Below are 19,966 nucleotides of genomic sequence, written 5' to 3' on the forward strand. Positions count from 1 at the left end.
TCCCTTCTGCACGTCAGCGCCTGGCTTGCGCACACAAGGAGAGGGTAAGTCAGATGCTGAACCGGGCGGGCGATTTGTTCCTCTGGGCTCTGCAAGCGGGGATGAGGTCCGGATCTCGCACACGCCAGCAGCACGTGCGGCGAAAGCAGCTGGAGCACGTCCGGCGTCCCTTGCCTGTGCGCGGAGGGGCTGTGAGCAGGGAGCTGTCGCGCCCGAGCGGAGCGGCGGCTTCCGCTGCAAGGCTGGCGAGGGTCCCGCGGCCGGACGGGCGCCCCGCTTCCTCGAGGGGGAAAGAAGGCTCGGGCCGGGCCGGGGCCGGGGCCGCCCTTGTGCCCCGAAGCGCCCCGCGGCGCCCGCCTTGCGGCGAGTCCAGTGCCCGGCGGGGCGGGCGCGCGGGGCGGGGGCCGGGCGCGCGCCCTAGGGCTGCCGCCTGCGGGGCTTGCGGGCGGGCGCGCCGCGCTCGCCCGGGCGCACGCAGAAGTACTTGGTGACGCGCTTGCGGCACTGCTCGCAGCGCACGGCGCAGCACCAGTGGAACTTGCAGTTGCAGCTGGAGAGCGCCTCGGCGCGCTGCTCGCGCACGGCCAGCCCGCAGTCGGCGCACAGGCGCTGGCAGCTGCGCTTCTCCCACTTGCTGAGCGCCTTGCCGCGCCGCAGGCACTCGCGGCCCTCGGTGCCCAGCAGGCCCAGCGTCTTGTTCTCCAGGCAGTAGTCGGGCGAGTCCTCCAGGTGCACGAGCTCCTTCTTGGAGATGGAGCGGAAGGTCTCCGCGATGGCGCCCCGGCTGGCGGCGCTGTTACCGGCGCCCTGCAGCAGGTCCACCTTGAGCCCGCGGCGGTACTTCTCCTTCAGGTACGCGCCCACCTCCCGGAACTCGGGCAGCTGCAGCCAGCAGGTCTGCGTGGTGCAGCTGCCGGAGACGCCGTGACACTTGCAGGTCCTCTTCATGGTCCCCTTCACCGCCTGAAGAGGAGAGGAGAGGAGAGTGCCCGCCACTTGGGGACACCGTCAGTCACCCTCCTTGTTTCTGGGCCGAAGGAGAACCCTCTGCATCTCTTTGGCTTATGCATATTCACAGCCTGCGCACCTGCCTTCCCTGCCAAGGGAGCTCACATGTTCTCTTCCTGCCGCTCTCCATTTGTCCTCACAACAACCCTGTGAGGTGGGCTGGACCAAGGGTATGGCTGGCCCAAGGCACCCAGTTGGCACCACGGCCGAGCGGGGACCAGAACCCAATCGCCCGAGCCCCGTGCCCTTCGCCCCCACACAGTGCGCGTCCGTGAATGGCCTGCAGCGAGTGTTTCTTGGACCCATAGACCTAATGCGCCTAAGTAGCGAGCACTTCCTGTTTTGGGTGCACCTGAACCCAGTGCTGTATTTAGAGATTGCCGTATAACTCGCAAAGGCCCACTTCGCGCACGAAAGAAGCAGCACTCAGCCCCAACGGTTTAAGTCATTTGCCACATGGAGGGGGCATGTGGGGGGCAAGTGCCCCAGCGAACAGAGCAGCTCCCAGGCCGCCACGGGGAGGACGCCTGATGTCGCCATGGCCATCCGCATGCGGCGTTATCTGGGGCCTGGGCAGTCTTGGGAAGGCAGCGGGCAGCCGCCATGCTTGCAGCAGAGCCCGTGCGACGTGCGCCCAGCCGCCCTTTTGTGGGACGCCCTCCTCGTGTGCCTCCCTGTTCCACCCTTTGTCTGGGATCGTGCCCGTTCACACCCACCACACATGACTCTGCTCAGGACACGCTCCTTGCGTTCATCCGCAAAGCCAGTTGTGGCAGGCGACTCCCACCCCTGAACGTTCCCTGTGGGACGAGCGAGGCGCGCTCGGGGGAGCCAGCTGCAGTGGCGCTGCAAGGGTGCAGGGACGGGGGCGCCGTCCTGTGCTGCCACCGCTGCAGTGGAACAGGGCCTTCAGCGGAGCGCTCCTGCCGGGGACCCCGCTGGCGCAGGCCACGCTCCTGCCCTCCGCCCGCGCTGCCGCCCGCTCACGCCTGCTCTGTCGCCCCAGCTCCAGCTCCAGCTGCCCGGCCAGCCAGTGGGACCACCAGGCCCGCACGGTTAGGAAAGTGCACTTGGGAACGTGGCAGCCACCCAGAGCACCTCTGCATCTCCCAGGCGGACCGAAGGCTGCCGGGACGCGTGCCCAGGATTCTCCCTGAGCCAAGCCTTTCGGTAGGGGCTCCCCATCATACTGCCTTTTCGGCTTGCAGGAGAGGGAAGGGGCGCTACCTTCCTGCCGGCCTCATTGTTATGCAGGTTCATGGCGGCCCTGGCATCCTGCCCGGTCTCCAGCGCATCCACGAACTGCTTGGAGATGGCCTCGCCGAAGCCCACGTTGTCGCTGCAGCCACCCCACAGCCAGCCCTGCCCTCCTGTGGGGAGAGAGAGAGAGAGAGGAGAGCAGCCGCGTGAGGACAGGTGGGTGCACAGGTGCCCCCGGCCAGCCCCCTCACCCTCACCCTGGATTCAGAAACACAGAAGCAGAGCGAGTCGGGAGGGGTCTCCCGGGCCATCTAGTCTGACCCCAGCCGGCTCCGCTCACGACAGGCCCACCATGTGCATGCCCAGCCTGTCCCTGAGCACCCTCCCCGATGGGGCCCCCACTGCCTCCCGTGGGATCGGGAGTGTGGAAGCGCTGCCGTGAGCAGCATGACAAGGGCCTGATTCTCAGCCAGGAGGGGCTTTGTTCTTATTCCAGGAATAATTTCCCAGCACCATGTTTAGATTGCAGATATTCAGGATTCATGGTATAGATTCTGAAATGCCTACACATTTAAAACTGTTATTGGTCATACCCCTGTTACAGCCACTCCAGGAATTCATTCTGGGGGTCTGCCTAGACCAGGGGTCGGCAACCCGTGGCTCCGGAGCCGCATGTGGCTCTCAAACCCCTCTGCTGCGGCTCTGTCCCTCAAAACACACGAAGCTCCACTCAGGAAGGCAGCACTAGCTAGTTAAGTGAATCGCTACATTCCTCTGCTAAACAAGCTTCCTGCAGGCTCTCATGTTACAGGAAACAAACAAACAAGGCTGCTGAAAAGTTCTCTTTGTCCCAGTGTCATCTCCTTCATTTGAATGTTAAAAGCTGCGCTTGGGGCCTGTCACAATTCACAGCACTTGAAACATAGAAACAGAGCAAGTCAGAAGGGGCCTCCCAGGCCATCTAATCTGCTAATCAGTCACTAAACACACCTATATCTGCACAGATTTACTCAGCTTTCCCCTCCGCCCATCCAACCATGGATAAATCTGAAGAAAAGAAAAGTTTCTGAAAAACCGAACGTTTAATGGTACGTGGGTAGATTCATTTGGTTTTACTGCTGACAAACTTATGGGGTTTGCTGTTTAATGCATGCAGCCCTTTAGCACTGACTTTGACTCTGCAGGAAGCTGTTCTCCTATTCAAAATATATGAAAGGAGTCCTACTAGTTTATAATGTAAGATTAAAAATAACAGTTTTTAGTGACTGAACAAGAGCTGCAGCTAAATCGTAATGAAGCTATACATAGCATTAAGGTAAAAAACGATATATGCAGTGCTATCTTCATTTTAGAGGTCAAAAGGGTTTTGCGGCTCCCGGTATTTTCTTTTGCGTGGGAAACGGGTCCAAACGGCACTTTGAGTGTTAAAGGTCGCCAACCCCCGGCCTAGGCCTGGAGGGCTACTTGTGCTTTCAAGGAATGTGGGAGGGCACCATCTGGGCCTCCTGCCTCCGGGACGGACCGTGCCCTGTGACAGGACATGCTCTGGGCCCAACCAGGATGGACATGACCCTTGGCTAGGACAGTCTGGAAGGTCTCTCTTGTCACGGACAGGGGACTCCCTGAGGAACTTCGGTTCACCGAGACTCTGCCCTTTGGCGTGAATGGGACCAATCGAAGGGTGTCCCCTTGAGGTCCCTGGGCTCAGAATAGCCCCTCCCACATTGGGGGGTCTTCCTTCCAGCAGCGCTGATGGGCCTGCCAGAGCCTGGACTGACTGGTGGATCGGGGGACTGGTAGACCCCTCCTCAGCCTCGAGGCGTCCAACTGAAGAAGGGACGGAGCCCGCTGCAGAAAGCACTGCTTCTCCACGGCCGCGGCCTCGACAGGCAGGCGCCCGGCAGGATGGCTTCGGATGGGAAGGAGGCTGGGGCAGCCCAGGCTACGGAGCACCGGCCAGCCTGCTGCAGTGGCTTCTCCGGGAAGATCACATGCGCTCCGTGTGGGTTGGTCTTCCACTAAGAGCAGGACCTGCGGGGGCGACCGAGGCGCCAGCTTGTCTCCCTTGGAGGGGCGAGTGCCATCGTGTTCAGCCTGAGGATGTGGACGCGTTGCTTGAAGGAGTGAGGCCCGCCTGTCCCTGCTGGCTAATCAAACTGCCCAAGGAGGGCTCCCCAGAAAGGTGCCGGTGAGCACAGGTGCTTCCTTGCCAGAGGGTTATGCCCGTGTTTCTTGAAAGGAAGCTGTTGTGAGACCATTATTTAAGAAGCCATGCTTGAAGTCTATATAATCACCAGCCAATTCTTAATTGCAATTATTAGCTAAACTTCCCTTTTTGAGTGAGATCCTAAAACGTGTGGCCTCCTGACTTCCAGATCTCCTGAATGAAGAGGAGCATCCAGAGCCCTTCCTGTTTGGGATTCTGTCCGGTTTTGATCTGGAAGCAGTCTTGGTCACCTTGGCCGCTGACCCACGCCAGGAGCTGGGCAGGGAGAAGGTGCCCCGTTTGTTCCTTCAGACACTGTCTGCCAGCCCCCCCACTCTTTCGGACAATGCTGAGGCAGCTGGGAAGGTCTGTCGCTTCCTGGGTGCTTTGGAGACCACAACGGGCATGCAGTCCAGGCAAGGCGAGGCACTGCTGGCCCTCCTTCCGAGCAGACCAGGACAAAGGCTTTCTAATGAGAACTCTTGATTATGGTAAAGCTGCCCATCTCGGCTGGCTTTCCAGAGCAAAAGAGGAGCAGTGCAGAAACCAAGAACAAAAAGCACCGGCAAAATGGCAGAACTGGCCAGTCCTTGCTTAATGAGGAGAAGGGGAATCCAAACTGAACACGCCTCCTCCACCCCAAGACTGGAAGGAGCACAGCCCACTGCACTCCTGCCCTCCCCGGCCTCCCCGCTTCAGGCACAAGAGGGAAGGTGCTCCGTGGCTTCTGACGCGCTCTGCCTTTCTCGGGGGCCACGGCGTGCAGGGGGCGGAGAGGCTGAGCTCGGGGGCGTGGGGTGCCAGCCAGGCCCTCCGGGGCGCTCAAAGGCTGTGCGCTCGCCCTGCCGCCCTCTGGCCGTCTTCCGCACAGCGTTGTCCCCTCATTCCAACAAGCTGAAATGCCTCTTCCAGAACGTAGGCACTGACTGTCGGGGCACGTATGTGTACCAGTGTGTGCGGTATTTGCGAGCACACCCCGTGCCAGAGGGGTGCAGCCCCCAGAGTGCCTCCAAACTGGAGCTTGGCTCTCTGCTGCTGGAAGGGTGGGAGTAACTGGACACAGAGGCTTTGACTGGCTAGGCCGGGGGGGGGGGGAGACTCCCCTCCTCCCCTGCCACCTCACGCATGGAGGATGCAGCCCGTTTGAAACCTGAGTAGCCTTGCTGACCATGCGATTAAAGCAGCAAGTTCTTTGGCCCTCTGCCCTCCGCGGAAAGGCGGGAGAGCTGGGCTGGCAGAGAGTTTCGCTCCCCTTGCCCTCCAGGCCAAGCACCCATTTCCCCGGGAGGCCTGGCCAGTGTAAGAACGGGAGCCCCCAGTGGAGGGGTTCGGCCAGTGGAGCAGGTTCTTCTCCTCCTGGGGGGCTGGTTCATTTCCGACGGTTCTGCCAGGGTGTGCCTTACCAAGCTGCCCATTGCGTGAATCGTCGCACCCGCAGTTGTCGAAATCCCCAAGGCTGCAGTTGCGCGTCAGCGTGTACATGACGCCGGCGGAGCTGATGGCGTGCACGAAGGCCGTCTCCCGGTTTGCTGCCAGGCAAAGACACAAGAGAAGAGCGGACGCTGTGGGAGGCCCTCGTGTCCTCAGGGGCACCTTCACCTGGGAAGGCCAACTGGGCTCGGGCAGGACTTTGCACTGGGAGCCTGTCGTGGGGGGGGGGGGTGGCAGCCCTCCTCTGCTGCCCCATTGGCCCTGCATGGCGCTGCAGCGCCAGCTCCAGAGGGAGAATGAATCGCTGAGCGCAGGATGGCTGCTTGGAGAGGGCTGGACAAAGAAACGGTTAAACAGCAACCGCACTGGGTGCACTGGGGCAGCCCCTGAATCGCAGCCTCCCCTGCTTCGTGGGAAGCGGGGGCACGGCCGTCCCTGTGAGCCTCTGGCGGAGGGGCGGCAAGGCGGGCCAGTCGCAGGCACAGAAACGCCTCCCTGGGCAGCTGTGACGGGGGGCCTCGAGCAGCGTTTGGCTCACGCTCTCCTGGGGGGCGGTGCGGTGGGGACTCGTGACGCTGCGATGCCCGAAGAGAGGAAGAGCGGCCAGGTTGGGTGACCTGATTGGGCCAGAAGGTTGCCTCGCGCGAAAGTGCTGCCGGGAAACCGGCCGGTCCACCCCCCCAGATCATGGCTGAGTCGCCCGGGCCAGTGGCGCTCACCCCACCCTCATTCCGGGACTTCTGCCTCTGCCCTTGGAAAGGCGGCAACATCCCACTGGAGCAGGTCCTTCCTTCTTCCGCTGGGCCCCAGCGCAGTGCTCCCCCGGACGGGTCCCGCCCGCCTCCAGCTCCCTGGCGGCTTTACTTACCGCTGCGCAGGCCTCCGTGGCTGGAGAGCTGCAGGGCCCTCTCCGGGCAGTTCCAGCGGTCCCAGGCGAACTGGAACTTGCATTCCTCGATGCCGCTCTGGGCACCAGCTGCAACGCTGCTGGAGTAGATGAGGTACGCCTGCAAGAGAAGGCGGTGGGAGCACAGAGCAGCGCCGCTGCCCCCTCCACACTGTCAAGGCGGCCTTCGGCCCAAGCCAGGCACTTCCCAGCTCTTCCCCGTCAAAAGCCGCCCTGCCGGTGTTCATGCTCAGCACCTTTTCCGTGCCAGCTATGGGAGGGGTAACGTTCTGTGCCAGCTGCCAGTGCTGCCAGTCAAGAGGCCCTGATGGCCTGATTGCCGGAGGGAGTGGGGAAGGCGCCCTTAAGCAACGGCACCTGTTCTTCTGAGCGGCTCCTCGGAGTGCCAGCTGCCTGGAGGAGCCCTGCCACCTGGTCCTTGGCCCATTTCTCCTCCTCGGGGCACGGGGTGCTGCATTCTCTGATGGGAATGCACCGAAGCTGAAAGGCAAGTGTCTGCACACAACATGCCCCTCCTGAAGTGCTGGCTTCCTCACCTTACCAGCCCCTTGTAAGCACACTTGCGAGCCAGCTCGCCCAGGTGAGGCCACCTGCTCTGCGTCCCGAGGGCTCCTTCCGACCTGTGGCGTGGCGACTGGCAGCTGGCAGGAAGGCCCCCTTGCCCTGACCGAAGGTCCCCCGGCTGCTCTGCCACAGCTGGCCCCGCGCTTCAGATCTGCCCTCGGTGGTGGGAGGGCTGCCTGCGGGGGACGCCAGCTGGCTGGACAGCCTTCCCTGGTGGGGGCCCTCACACTGATATCTAGAAAAGACCAAATTTACTAGGCAGGACCATGTGTTTAATGAAGAATAGTCATGCCAGGCCAATCCTGTCTCTTTCTTGACCAGGTCCCCTATGCTGCCTTCAAGGGCAGGGTGGTAAAGTGTGGGACGGGCAATGCTGCTGTCTGGTGGATGCCTAGTGGGTGGAGCAGCCCTTCCCACTAGCCGGTTCCCGTGGCCAGCACTGCAGGGGCCCCCAAGACCAGGTGGCCAAGGGTTCGCTGGGTGTCGACCACCCTGGCTCCCGAGCTCCGTGCCGTTGGACGTGGTTACCAATGCCTCGGATGAGGGTGCTTGTTAGATCTGCAGACGACGCAAATCTGGGAGGGTCACAGAGGACCAAACCGGAGTTTTCTTGAGGGGCCGTCCCGGTGGGCAGAAACCAGCGAGGGGCGGGTCTGCAGGGGAATGCAAAGGCCTGCCTCTAGGTGCAGCGGAGGCCAAGGGAGAGCTTTCTCGGCAGTGACGTGCGCGGAAGGAACCAGGTGGGGACTTTGGCTCAGTCAGTCGCGAACCCGCAGGGCGGTGCAGTCTGCCAAGCCGGAGCCGGGCTCTGGCGGCGCCAGAGGAGAAGACGCGGCGGGGCCTGCAAGCGCTGCGCACTTGCTCGCGGGCTCGCCGGGTGGCTTTGGACCCGCTGCAAGCTCCCAGCCTCGCCTTCCTCACAGGGTGGCCGTGAGGATGGAACAGGGAGAAGGAACTTGCCTTGGGTTTGTCACGAGAATCAGAAGGGAGTTATGCAAGTAATGCGATATTAGGAGTAGCCCTCATTTTAATAATAACGCAGCTGCTGTCTGACTTCCGAATCATTTCGACCAACCTGCAGCTGAAAGGGCTGTTGGCCTAGGGGCCTCCAGCCTTGCACTTGCCAGCTGATTTGTACCCCCCCCGCCCCCCCCCACTACAAATGCCCCGAACAGCATCTTGATCAGGAAAAATCAACCCGAAGCTTTTTGCACGGGATGAAAATCAGCCCCCCGTCTGCCAAAGCCCAGAGAACAGTCCAGCATTAAGTGGACCAGTCCAGCATTCGGGGGGGGGGCAGAAAAAACGGGGGGTGCTGGTGGGAGCCGGGCCAAGCAAGGCCCAGGAGCTGCGAGGAGCCCCAGCCGCAAGCTGGGGTGCCGCGTGGCCTTGGATCGGGAGCCGCCCCGGCCCCGGCCCAGGCTCCAGGCCTCTGCTCCGCCAAGAGCTTGCTGGCCAGCCACAGCGGCCAGCCACAGCCAAGACGCTTGTCGCTGCCCCACACGGACGCAGTGGGGATAAAAGAGGGCCAGTCCTCCCTGAACAGACTGTGTGGCTACTTTTGCCTGTACCTTGTCCTTCCGGTGCAGCCCACAAGAACCAGGCTGAGCTGAGTTGCGCCTGACTCTTAGCAAACCTGAGAGGCTGGAAAGAAGCCACTTCAAGCTGATCTGGGCTTATTGGAATTAAAAGCAGAGATCAAAGGGATTGCACTTACCTTGGGACCAGTCATCAGGAAATTATTCACTGACCTGGAAGGGAGAAAAGGGTTTGTCAGTGGAAAGGCGTTGAGGAAATGCCTGGAATTCCTCCCGGTCCTTTTCGACCAGCCCTTGGAGGTGCTTCTCTTGTGTCCCAGTCGGTCACACTCGCCGGTTACTACTCGGCGGCTGCCGCTGAGGTCACCTTAGGTGTGACCTCCTCTTGTCCCAGTTCATGGCTTGATCAAATATTGTTAAATTAGAGTCAATATTTGCATTTGATAAAGACAACAACATTTGGCTTTGCAAAAGAAATTAAAAAGTCATCTTGTCCCACATCTGGTAGAGCTGAACAGTCATAAAAGCTTTTTAGATGTGAATTATATTGTTAATATTTGGAACAATGTGAGACAAATGGACTTTCCTTCAAGAATGAGACATTTGAGTTGCACTCGGTTTCATGTTAGAAGCCCTGTACAATCAGGGCTATGATGGATAACTGGAAAAATGGTTGTAGCACCAAGCCCGGGGGGAGGAAATCCAATATTCCCTGCATGGAGTATCAGCTCCAAATGGAACTCGACATACAACGTCAGTGAGTAAATTATACCATGCACACTCGACTAGGCACAAAAATGGTAGGCTTTTTCTCTCTCTCCTTGGTGGTGGGGGAACCAGATGGAGGTATTTAGCAGAGTTTCGGAAACACATTCCTAGAACTGAATTTCATGAGACAAGGAGATACACATTGTCTTTGATAGGACTTTCTCTGTGCGGTTTTATGTAGAGACCTGTGTCTTTTAATTTCTTTCCTCTTTTTCTCCCTTTGCCTTAGAATAGATTTATCTAGAGCACATCAGAAATCAGACTCTGTGCAAATAATTTTCAAATGAACACAGATAACAAAATAAAATACTTTTTCCCCCCAAAAAAAGGAAAATTAAAAATCTTTATCATTCCCATTTGAAATGCGATGTCAAAAACTGAATTTTTCAGCTGAAGTTTGAGTAGTTCCACATGCTTAGGAAGATACACAAAACCTGGGAATCGCAGGCACATTCTAGCCCAAAGTGGACTTCCTTTTGCAGGCCTGGTTGGATTCCATGGGAAAGTGGAAGGAATGCTTACCACCTTATTCTCTGGGGATAGGACAAAAAGGCAGAATTGTCTACAAGAAGAAGTGCTTAATGGAAGGATCAGGAAACCGTTCCCCTGGTTCCTTTTGACCTGATAAATGCAGCTATTGAAATGGGTGGGATGGAAATCCAGTGGGGCTGTGAGTCAAGCTCAGCACATGTGAATGGAGCTTCACGAAGGCCAGGTGACGTTATTCCCAAACGTGTGACTATTCCCAACGCAGCCGCACGTTCTCTTGGCACGAGCGCCACATGCTGTGCCCAAAGTCAGTTTCCGGCTGCTAGGCTCAGTCTGGATGCACTTTCAAACAGGTGCATTTCTGTACACGCATCTATCGCCTGAAGTACATTTGTGTGCTTTTAGAACCGTACACATTTTCCCTCACATGCTTTTCAGATATATGTTGTCGAAAACTTTTTTTTTTTTTTGCCTTTTCAGAACTCATAATGAACTTCGAAGTGCAAATTATGTTCAGGATCAGGGTGAGGGTTAGTTGGAAGCAGCTGTAAAATCCACACAATATTCCCCAAGCCAGCCTTCTCCCAGGCTTCCTCATTCTTTTGCTTTCTGAAAGGCTTTCTCATCGCTGCTTTACTGACCTGCTCCGTGAGTCTAGACATTGCTAATGTCCTTGATGTTCCCTCTTCAGCAGAAGCTTGAAACCCAAGACTCATCCAGCATTGCCCTTGTTTAAACAGCACGGGATGGGGGGGCGGGGGGAGACACACTAACAGCCCAAAGCTCCCAGGGCTGTTCTTGTACTGAGATGCCGTCATGCTTGTTTTGTAAAATACTTTTGAAGCAATCACTTTTTAACAAGCTACCTCGAACTGGATTCACAAGTGCAACTGCTGGCACAGGAGAAAGGAAGGAGCACATGCATTCAGGTGTCCTGGAAGAAGGAACTGGGTCTGCGAGGAGTGCAAAGTAGCACCTCTGTGCAGAAATGCTTCCTTGAAAAAGAAAGCTGGTACTTCAGAAAAGTCTCTTTCGCTCTCCGTCAGCTGGCCGTTTGCTCTGCCGCGAGGGGCTTTGCCCTCCCAACCAGAATGATGAAACAGACCAAGGACCAGAAATATCTCCAGGACTCTGGATCCAAATTCTGAATGGGACTGAAGTAGGAGCATAACCCAGAAGCAGCAAGACTGAAAAGACATGTTTTTGCTTTTCCAATCATCTTGCCTGTCATCCATGCATTTTAATTAATCACTTAAATAAATGCACTTGTCTTCCAGGCTGATCTAGCGAGGAGGCTGTGGCGGTTACACACTAGATGCATTTAGGAAGCAATGGACAATTATCTGACGGGGACGGTGGAACTGGCCCCTTCTGACCCGGCCGTTCTGTGAATCTGCGCATCTGTGACCTCCAGCGACAACAGCGGGACAGAATACTATTTTGTTCACTATGCCTCTTTTGAGTTGTGTTTCAGTGTGGCTGAGTTACAGATCGGGTGTGACAGCTCTTCCCGTTTATGCTGATATTTGCCGTTTTACCGCAAGTTTAACAACAGGTGATGTATTTGGTAGTTTTTGCTACTCAGTTTGCAGAGATTATCTGATCATCTAATTTAATCTTTACTTGTACAGAGAGTATGAATGAGAGAGAGAGATTGAGAGAGAGATGGAGATGGATTATCCACACAAGGTTCATTTTTAAGTGAAAGAAATATTTCTGGTCTTTACAAGATGACTGGGTGTGGGGGATAGTAACAAATTTTTTAAAATATTTGCTGCTGGCCATCAGCAGTCCTAACAAGCTGGTCTGCCCACATTGATCAACGAAGGGACAAGGAATGCTGTGACGCTTTGTTTCTGAAAATGCCGCGGCTTCAGAGAGCCGGAAGAACCCGATCACCATTCCATCTCTTGGCCATGATCTTGCAGTGAGCTGCTTGCGCAGACACATGTGTGGGCAGCTGTCTCCTCAGTCCGTTCCCTTTTAGGATGGGTCTAGATGGAGGCCTTCTAACACTGACAATTAAAGGGCATTATGTACCTATTATGTCTTCCCTTCTTAACGGATGTTAGTGGGAAGGGGGAAGGGGAGACACAAAGCAGTGGGGGAACATGGGGTGAGGAATGTGGTGGAGGAGGACCTCTGGACCCTCATTCAGTATCTGAGGAAGCACCTGGTCTTGACGCCCCACCGTCTCATGAAACGCCACACTGCACCTGTGCAAGCTGCATGCGTAACTTACGCTCACAACACACCTGACGCCACCCTGTGGATCCCTCCCGGAGTTATCATGCCAGAGAAATAGTATTCTGGAACCATTCGCTGGCTGCAAACTCCCGTGCACCCTGTTTTCCCAAATGCTGCTGCAAAATGCATTGGTTTCCTGGTAGCTACGACAGATATGGATGCTGGAAATGTTTGGAAAAGTTTGCACTTTTTCTATTTGCTCTTTGTCCATTTGATGAAAATCAGCTGAGCTTTATGAGCACTGAATACTTGCTAGAACTATGGAGGGGAGGTGGAGGGGCACGGATGTGGAAGAAACCTCCTTCCAGGGCCACATGGAATAAAAAAGGTGACTCACTCTTCCCGGTTGCATCGAAAGCCAGGAAGAAAGAGAGACCTTTGTATTTGTATTTGCTTTGTATTTCCGGCTTTTACTTAGCTATAACAGCCACGATCGACTGACTGGGATGGGACAGGACAAGCTGGACTGTCCAAATTGGACTTTGGAGTGTTGACGCCTTCGGGGAACCCTGGGATGGAGTTGGCCCAAAAGGATGGCGCTGGGGCGGGTGAGAAAATGCCTTCGCAGCTTCTGCCCCGTGCGGTGTGTTAGCTGGGTTAACAGAAGTGCCTTCTTCCTGATCCTGTTAACAAATGAGTCCTGCTGCAGCCCTTGCTGGCAGGGGTGGCACATATGAATATGTGGATTATACAAACACAGAAACAGCGAGTCAGGAGGGGTCTCCCGGGCCATCTAGTCTGACCCCCGGCTCCAGCGGCTCCGCTCACGAGGTGCCCACCATGTGCTTCATTATACTGAAGCTCAGCCGAATTCCTTGCCTTTGGGCCTGGGCAAAAGTGCTATAAAATGTTATGATAAGTAGCAAGTCATGGAGTGCCTTCTGCCTCAACGGGAATTCTCCTCGGAAGACTCTCTTCTGTTTGGTGCTTGTGCAGAAAAGAAGTGGAAATCATGTTTTTCCTCCCTCCTGAACAGCCCCCATGCGCTATTTGCTCGCAGCACATGCTTCCCGCAGCACCCCTGCTCTGCCAGCCCCACTGGAACGGCTTCCCTCCACCTGAGAGGCACCGGGAATTTCAGCCTCCTGTGGACGTCCAGGCCTGGCTGCCCAGCATTTGCTCCTGTGCTTCTGAAAGCAGAGGGCGGCCGCAGAGCTTCCCTTATGCTCTGCTCAGGGAGCGAGCCTGACGCCGGAGGGTCTGGAGGCAGACGCTGCCCAAAGCCCCCCGGGGTGTGGATTGGGCCCAAAGCTAGAGCGAGGCGGCTGCCCCTGCCCTGAGGCGCCTGCCCCCAGTCCTCCTGCTGGGCAGCAGGGACGCCACTGAGCCGTGCTCGGATCGCCCAGCGCTGGCTGCGCCCCGCGATCCCAGCGACCCCTCGTGTCAGCCCCTTCGCTCCACACGCTGCAGACGTCTGGCTCGGCGGCACAGGGCCCGCCCAGGGCCGAACGGCCTCGGACCACAAGCTGGAGGGTGGCAAGTGTGACCAGGCAACAGGGGTGTGTGCCCCCGGTTCCCCGACAGCAAGTTCCCTGTGCCCGCGCAACGTGCAAGGACCGAGGGCAGCCGGGTTGGGTCCCGTGAGGGTCCAACACAGGGCCTCTTATCATGGAACAGGAATCTCCGTGTCCCTGGCCGCCTTCCAGAATTAAACCAAAGCGAGGCAGTTTCTAAATGGAGCACCAGAGTCGCACAAATGGCTCCCACCTCCCAGTGCTGGTGAGAATTTCTGACTACTTGACCAAACCGTAGCCTGCCTGGCAGCGAGTCCGGCGTGCACTGAGGACGGTCTGACTGACGGGCTGCCATGCAAAGCAAATGGGGCGATACCGGCACACCAAGCGTCGGATATTAAAAGATGCTGCCAGATTTCGGGAGCTCCTCTTCCAGCTCCCCACTTCGTCGCTCTCCCTGCAGGTGCCGTCCGGTGAAACCAGTGCTATCAAAACTATCATCGCCATTTTGGAAGGTAGCAGCCGAACCGCTGTTGCCTGCGTGCCTGCTGAAGATCCCAAGGGAGAGCGAGATGAGCCCCGTCCAGGCTGGAAACTCCAGAGAGAAGAACCCCCAACTCTGTGCTTAGCTAGTCATGCAAATGGGAAGCGGAGTCCCAGAGCCTTTCCAAGAAGCTTCCACTGGATGCCGGTGGCAGTGCCTGAGCTTCTGGAATCCGACAGGGATCTTCCTTTGAGTTAAAACAGTCAGGCAAGCAAACATCATGACAACCCAAGGAAAACGGAGTGGGACCGCGATGGCTAGGAATGAACGTGCTTGCTTCCGCACGGTGGAATTCCCCCTGCTGTGGACGGTGCAGAGCCATGGACTCTGGATACTCACCAAGGATGGCTGATGTGGAAGAAGGACACCAAGAGAAGGGTGCCTGAAGAGGAGCCCATCCGAAACATAATCCGCCACCCAGAGGAAAAGAAAGGAAGGCTGCAGAAGATCTCGAAATGCTTCTTCCCGGAGGGGCAGGGAGAAAAAATGGGAAGAGGAGCGAGATGAGCCTCTCCCCGCGGCTCCTGAAGTGTGCGGAGATGAAAGCCCCGAGTCCAAACGACGCCAGGGGACAATCACTTCTGGAGTGCAAGCAAAGGGGACCAGTGAAATGGAGCCACTGAAATTTGTAAGAAGAGATTATCTTCTTAATTAAAGATTTCCCCCCCACCCCACCCGCAGTCCTTCAGCCAATCAGGACTCAAGTGCCGGTGAGAGACTGGACGGATCAAAGGAACACCCCAGTCCCTCAAAGACACACTCATCGCATCAAGAAGAGGCGTGGGGGGAGGGGGGGCAGCCGTTCCCCAGCGCCACCAGCTCCGGTCTCTGCCACCCACCGGCCTCCCTGTGCCGTCTGCAGAGGCGAGCGAGGAAGAGCCGTTTAAAACGCCGGGTCTCTTGCCTGGGGGGCCGCTGCCACAACCGGCACTTCAGTGCCTGCTTCTGTTTTCTTAAAAACTGAGGGAAAGGAACTAACTTTGGAAAGAAACTGTGAAGGACAGAGAAGCCTGGAAAAGTGGAGCTCATCCCGCAGAGTGCAGGACTGGGGAGGAAGCAATGCAGGCAGGTCCTTCTGGGAGGCCCTTCTCAGACCCCTTGGGAGCCTAACGCCAACAGGGCAGGGGCCCCCAATCTGCCAAGTTAACGTGCTTTCTCTTTATGCACGTTGCCTCTCTGGCGCAAGAGCAGCCCGCACGAGAGTGCCCCTGGACCATAATGCAGCAGGGGGAGTGGAGCACGGCCTGTGCAAGCACGTTGCGGTGGGTTCATGTGGAACGGAGTGAAAACCTGCTCCCTGTTTCTTTCTTGAAGCGTTTGTCTGCCGAAGAGGAACCAGAAGAGGGAAGGTGCTTGCAACCAGAAGGCCTCCGAGGCGAAAGCAGGAAGACCTGGCGGGGCCCCCAGGAGTTCTGGGCACGCTGCACATCCCAGGTTCCAGCCCCGGCGCGATAAGCACGACAAGGCTTGGCCAGTGCTGTAATCAGAGTGACACGCACGGACCGGCGTGCAGAGGCAGCCACCGCACCTGAGCTTGTTGACTTTTGCTGTGTGCCCTGTGCGAACGAGTGAGCAAACGGGAAGCCAGGACATGACGCACCGCTCTCCTGAACGGCTTCTGGTGGGAGCCCAAGCCGTCCCCACACATTCCCCCATTTTCGTCAGCAACGAGGGGGTTCTCGCCCGGGTTCCAGCTGCGTGAGATCCCTGTGAGTGCGAGCGGCGCTGGGGGGCCTCCCACCCACGCGAGCGCACAGATGCACGACTGCTGGGGGACAGTGCAGATCTCGCCCCGAGGGCCCCCCAGCACAGCCGCCCATCAGCACCCGCAAACATCCAGCACATGCTCGAGGGAGGGGAGGGAAACCGGAGCAGGGAGCTGAGCTGGCCTGCTCTTACGCTGCACGCTGGAGTCCAGGGCACCTGAAGTGCATCGGGCTGGAAAAGGCTGGATTGCAGTGCGCTGGCACAAGGTTCAGGGGCTCGTTCCCAGCCTTGATGCTCCTGTGCCATGCCAGGCCGAGTTTCTGGCGGAGAGACGGGCACTGCCTGCCCTTGCCGCTCTCCCCGCCCCCACAACGAAGACCGCTTCTTTGGCCGCATTCTGCGGTGGGTGCCAGTGAAAGCCCCCGTCGCTGTTTGGTGTTGCCTCTGGACTGGTGAAGGCCCCCCGTGTAGCCCACAGGATGGGGGGGGGGGCTTGAATCCTTGATGGCCCCGAGAGGCACTACAGTTTGGAGGAAGTCACTCATGGGCAGAGGTGGCATTGCTTTGACACAGCCAGAGCCTGGCGCGCCAGTTCGCTCTCTGGTTGTGTTATTGTTGTCTTAGCTCAAGTAGCCTGAAAATACGTACAACTGAGTGCCCCCCCCCCCATTCCTGAAATGTTTTCCATGCGGATGGGCTGGGAATCTGGACTTCTGAGGTGGTCAGCGCCTGCGTGAGAGGTTCTCACAAAGCAGCAAGCAGGATATCGCTAAAGGAACCTGCTTTAAGTCCACCGGTTGCTGGCACTGACTGCCCCGTATCACTCTGATCATTTGGACTCCGGTGCTGGAATGCCAGATTGTGCGGCAACTTCTCAGATCCAGGTAGTACAGGACAAACTGAATATTTTGCTCCTTCCCCATCCATTTTAAGCCTAGTCTTGGGATAGAAAATGACTCAGTCTGAATACTCACAAAAACACTGCAACAATTATGGAAAATAAATCAGTGGCCCACAGACCGGAAACATTCCGTCTTCCGAGCCTCCGGAGAGGCAAGGGAATGCGGCGACAGCGGGACAGTTGCACTGGCCTCCCACACAAGGAATTGACACCCAGAGTGCTGCGACAAAGCATACGGCCCCATGTGGCCTGGGAAATGGCAAAATGGCAGACCTCCGAGCTGAATTCCGGAGCGGAAGAGGCACTCAGGATCAGATTGCCAAGATGCATGGGCTGCGGGGGAGTGGCAGAGGATCCTGCAAGAAGAGCAGCTTGGGCTACAGCGATCATGGATCTCACGGTCCTGAAAGAAATGGGTGTCCCTCAGCACGTGGTGGGCAACCTGCATGGTGCCAAGCAGGTACAGTTCAGGCAGAAGGGTTTCCCACAGGCAAAGGTGTCAGACAAAGATGTATTTTATCTTCCTGTCTGATCAGTCCATTTGCAAAACATACCATAAGGAAAGCGAGATTAGAATCAGAGGAAGGAATGGAAAGTGGCAGGTGAAACCTCACTAAATTAAAATATGAAGATGATACTGGGCAGAAGCAGAAATGACCCGAAATGACTCCCGATAAAAGTGCAAGAAGAAAGCACAAAAGCAGGACTGCAGCTGAAAATTAGGAAAACAAAATTCATGTCCACAGAAGAATTACAGAATGTCTTACTGACAATGAAGTAATTGAAATTGTGCAAAGTTTTGTAAACGTTGGTGCTCTCATCCATCCATTCAAAGGGAGGCTGCAGTCAAGAAGTTGGAGACTTGGAAGGGCAGCAAGAAGGGACTAGAAAAGTCCCCTGAAGTGTAAGGCTGTTTCCTGGGAGACCGGGCTGAATCGTTTGCACGATGTAAGAGCGGGACAGTGAAGAAAGAGGACGGGAAAAGAATGGATGCGTCCGGAACATGGTGCTGGAGGAGGGCTTGGCCAACACCCTGGACGGACAGGAAGGCCAGCAAGTCTGTTTGCTTCGGCTTTCGAAAAGTTGCATTTGGACCCGGGAGCCCGCGGACTCTTCGCAGCCCTGCCGCCAGCTGTGCTGCCCCCTGAAGTGGGAGAAAGGCTCGCCCCGCTGCCCCGTCGCGCCTCTTCGGGACGCGCTTCCCGACGGCCGCGCGGCGGTTTGGTCCCGGGCGCCGCGCGGGCTCCTGCAGCCTCGCTTGACCGGCCGCACCGGCTTCGCCCGCCCCGCCGCGGGGCGCCGGGGGTCGGGGCCGCTCTCCGTCGGGAAGGCGCCCGCCTTCGAGCCCGGGGGGCGCCCGCGGGCGGCGCCGGGGCAGTCTCGGGGGGCGGCGGGGGGGGCGCGGGGCGGCGGGAGCGGTTTGGCGAGACGCAGCGCCGCACGGACGGCGCGTCAGTTACCGGGCGTCCGAAGCACTCGCTCTCCGTCCGGGCAGCTTCTCCTTTGCCTTTCTGTCTCCCAATTGGTTTGCACTATCCGGCCTCAATATTTAGTGATGCAATCAAAGACTGAGGAGGGCCCGGTTACAATGAATTTTGCTGCTACCTTGTTGAAAGCAGAATGTTTTCTCTTTAGGTATTTCTTCAGCTTGGTTTCCATGTATTATTTCTCTTCGGTTTGTTGGATGTCTTTTCTTCGCTGGAGGGTGGCGGCCCCTCTGCAGGTGGCCCGCAACCTATTGCGCCGGTGCCTCCTTCTCTGAACCGTTCAGAAGCAGGTTTCCTCTGCAGGGCGGGCGAGATTTACTGTGCCCGAGGGCAAGCGCCCCACTCACCATCATTTCGTGCTGAAACTGACTTGTTAGAAGGCCAAGAGGCCGCAGTGCCTCAATATTCCTGTAATGATCCAGCTCATACTTACTGGGCTGCTTTGTGATCCATTTCAGAAATCAGTGTCAGCGTGAAACTATCGGCTGCCATTTTGACTGGCAGGCTGCAAAACGTTGTTGCAATGCTAGACGGTATCTCCTGACGATTGCAACTCTATAGATATAATAATGAAAATAATAATAAATACTATACCTATTATAATCTCAAAACACTTTTATAATGTAGTCCATGATAACGCATACAATATTTTGCATAGCGCTTTCTCGTCGGTTCTGTTTATGAATGCAAACCAAAAGGCGATCAATGAAGCACGAACCGGTTGGCGCGCTGCGGGCGGGCGGATGCGGGGCGCACACCCGCGCGGCGCACGGACCGAGGGCGGGCGGGCGGGCGGGCCGTCGAGTGCTGCGGCGAAGGCCGGCGCCCGGGGGACGCGTCCGCCGCCCGCAGCAGCGCCGCGCCGCCATCCTCCGCCCCCAGCGCCGCGATCCGCCGGCCTCCCCGGCGCCCCAGCCGCGCGCGGGCTCTGCGGCCACGAGGGGGCGCTCGGCCCCTTCGCGGCGCCCCGGAGCAAAGCGCCTCTGCCCGAAGAGCAGGCGGCCCCTTCGCGGCCCCCGCGCCGCCCTCCGGCGGCCCGCCTCCCTCCGTCTCGGCGCCCCTCTTCCCGCCGCCTCCTCCTCGAGGCTCCGGGGACGCCCGCCCCGCTGCGTGCGGCTTGTGAAGGGCGGGTGGGAGGGCGCTGCGCGGGCAGAAGGGCGTGTTCCGCAGCGGACCCCCGACGGACGCAAGGGCAGCTCGGGGGGGGGGCATCCGGCCGACTTTCGCCCCGGGCAGGCCTGGGTGGGGAGGGGGCTCCCAGCCTCCCGCATCTCTCGCTGTTCTTCCGCCAGGCGGCTTCGCGAGGGCTCCCCGCAGTGCGAGCGAGGCGCTGCAGCCCCCTGCGCTCAGAAAGCCCGGGAGGAAGCCTTCGCGAACGAGCCTCGAAGGAGCGGCAGCCACTGGCCCCAGGCGTGGATGGAAGAGGGGAAGGGCCGTAGAATCACGGGCGGCACAGCTGGAAGGGGCCGGTGAGGCCCCCGAGCCCCGCGCCCGGTGCAGAGCTCCAGGCTCGGG

At 57.9% G+C, this 19,966-nt stretch overlaps 1 protein-coding gene across 1 annotated transcript; it reads right to left on the reverse strand.

Annotated features, from left to right (window-relative positions):
* Window positions 1-417: 417 nt before the first annotated feature.
* WNT8B (Wnt family member 8B) lies at window positions 418-14,763 on the reverse strand. The gene is made up of 6 exons (XM_044420028.1): window positions 14,696-14,763; window positions 9,034-9,067; window positions 6,714-6,852; window positions 5,818-5,943; window positions 2,236-2,378; window positions 418-963 (listed from the first exon to the last, which is right to left on the reverse strand). Exons 1-6 carry the CDS (start codon window positions 14,761-14,763, stop codon window positions 418-420), a joined length of 1,056 nt encoding a protein of 351 aa, XP_044275963.1.
* Between the last annotated feature and the right edge of the window lie 5,203 nt (window positions 14,764-19,966).

The sequence above is a fragment of the Varanus komodoensis genome, unplaced genomic scaffold (genome assembly GCF_004798865.1).
Source record: "Varanus komodoensis strain SLA01 unplaced genomic scaffold, ASM479886v1 scaffold11, whole genome shotgun sequence".
In the NCBI taxonomy this organism is placed as follows: domain Eukaryota; kingdom Metazoa; phylum Chordata; class Lepidosauria; order Squamata; family Varanidae; genus Varanus; species Varanus komodoensis.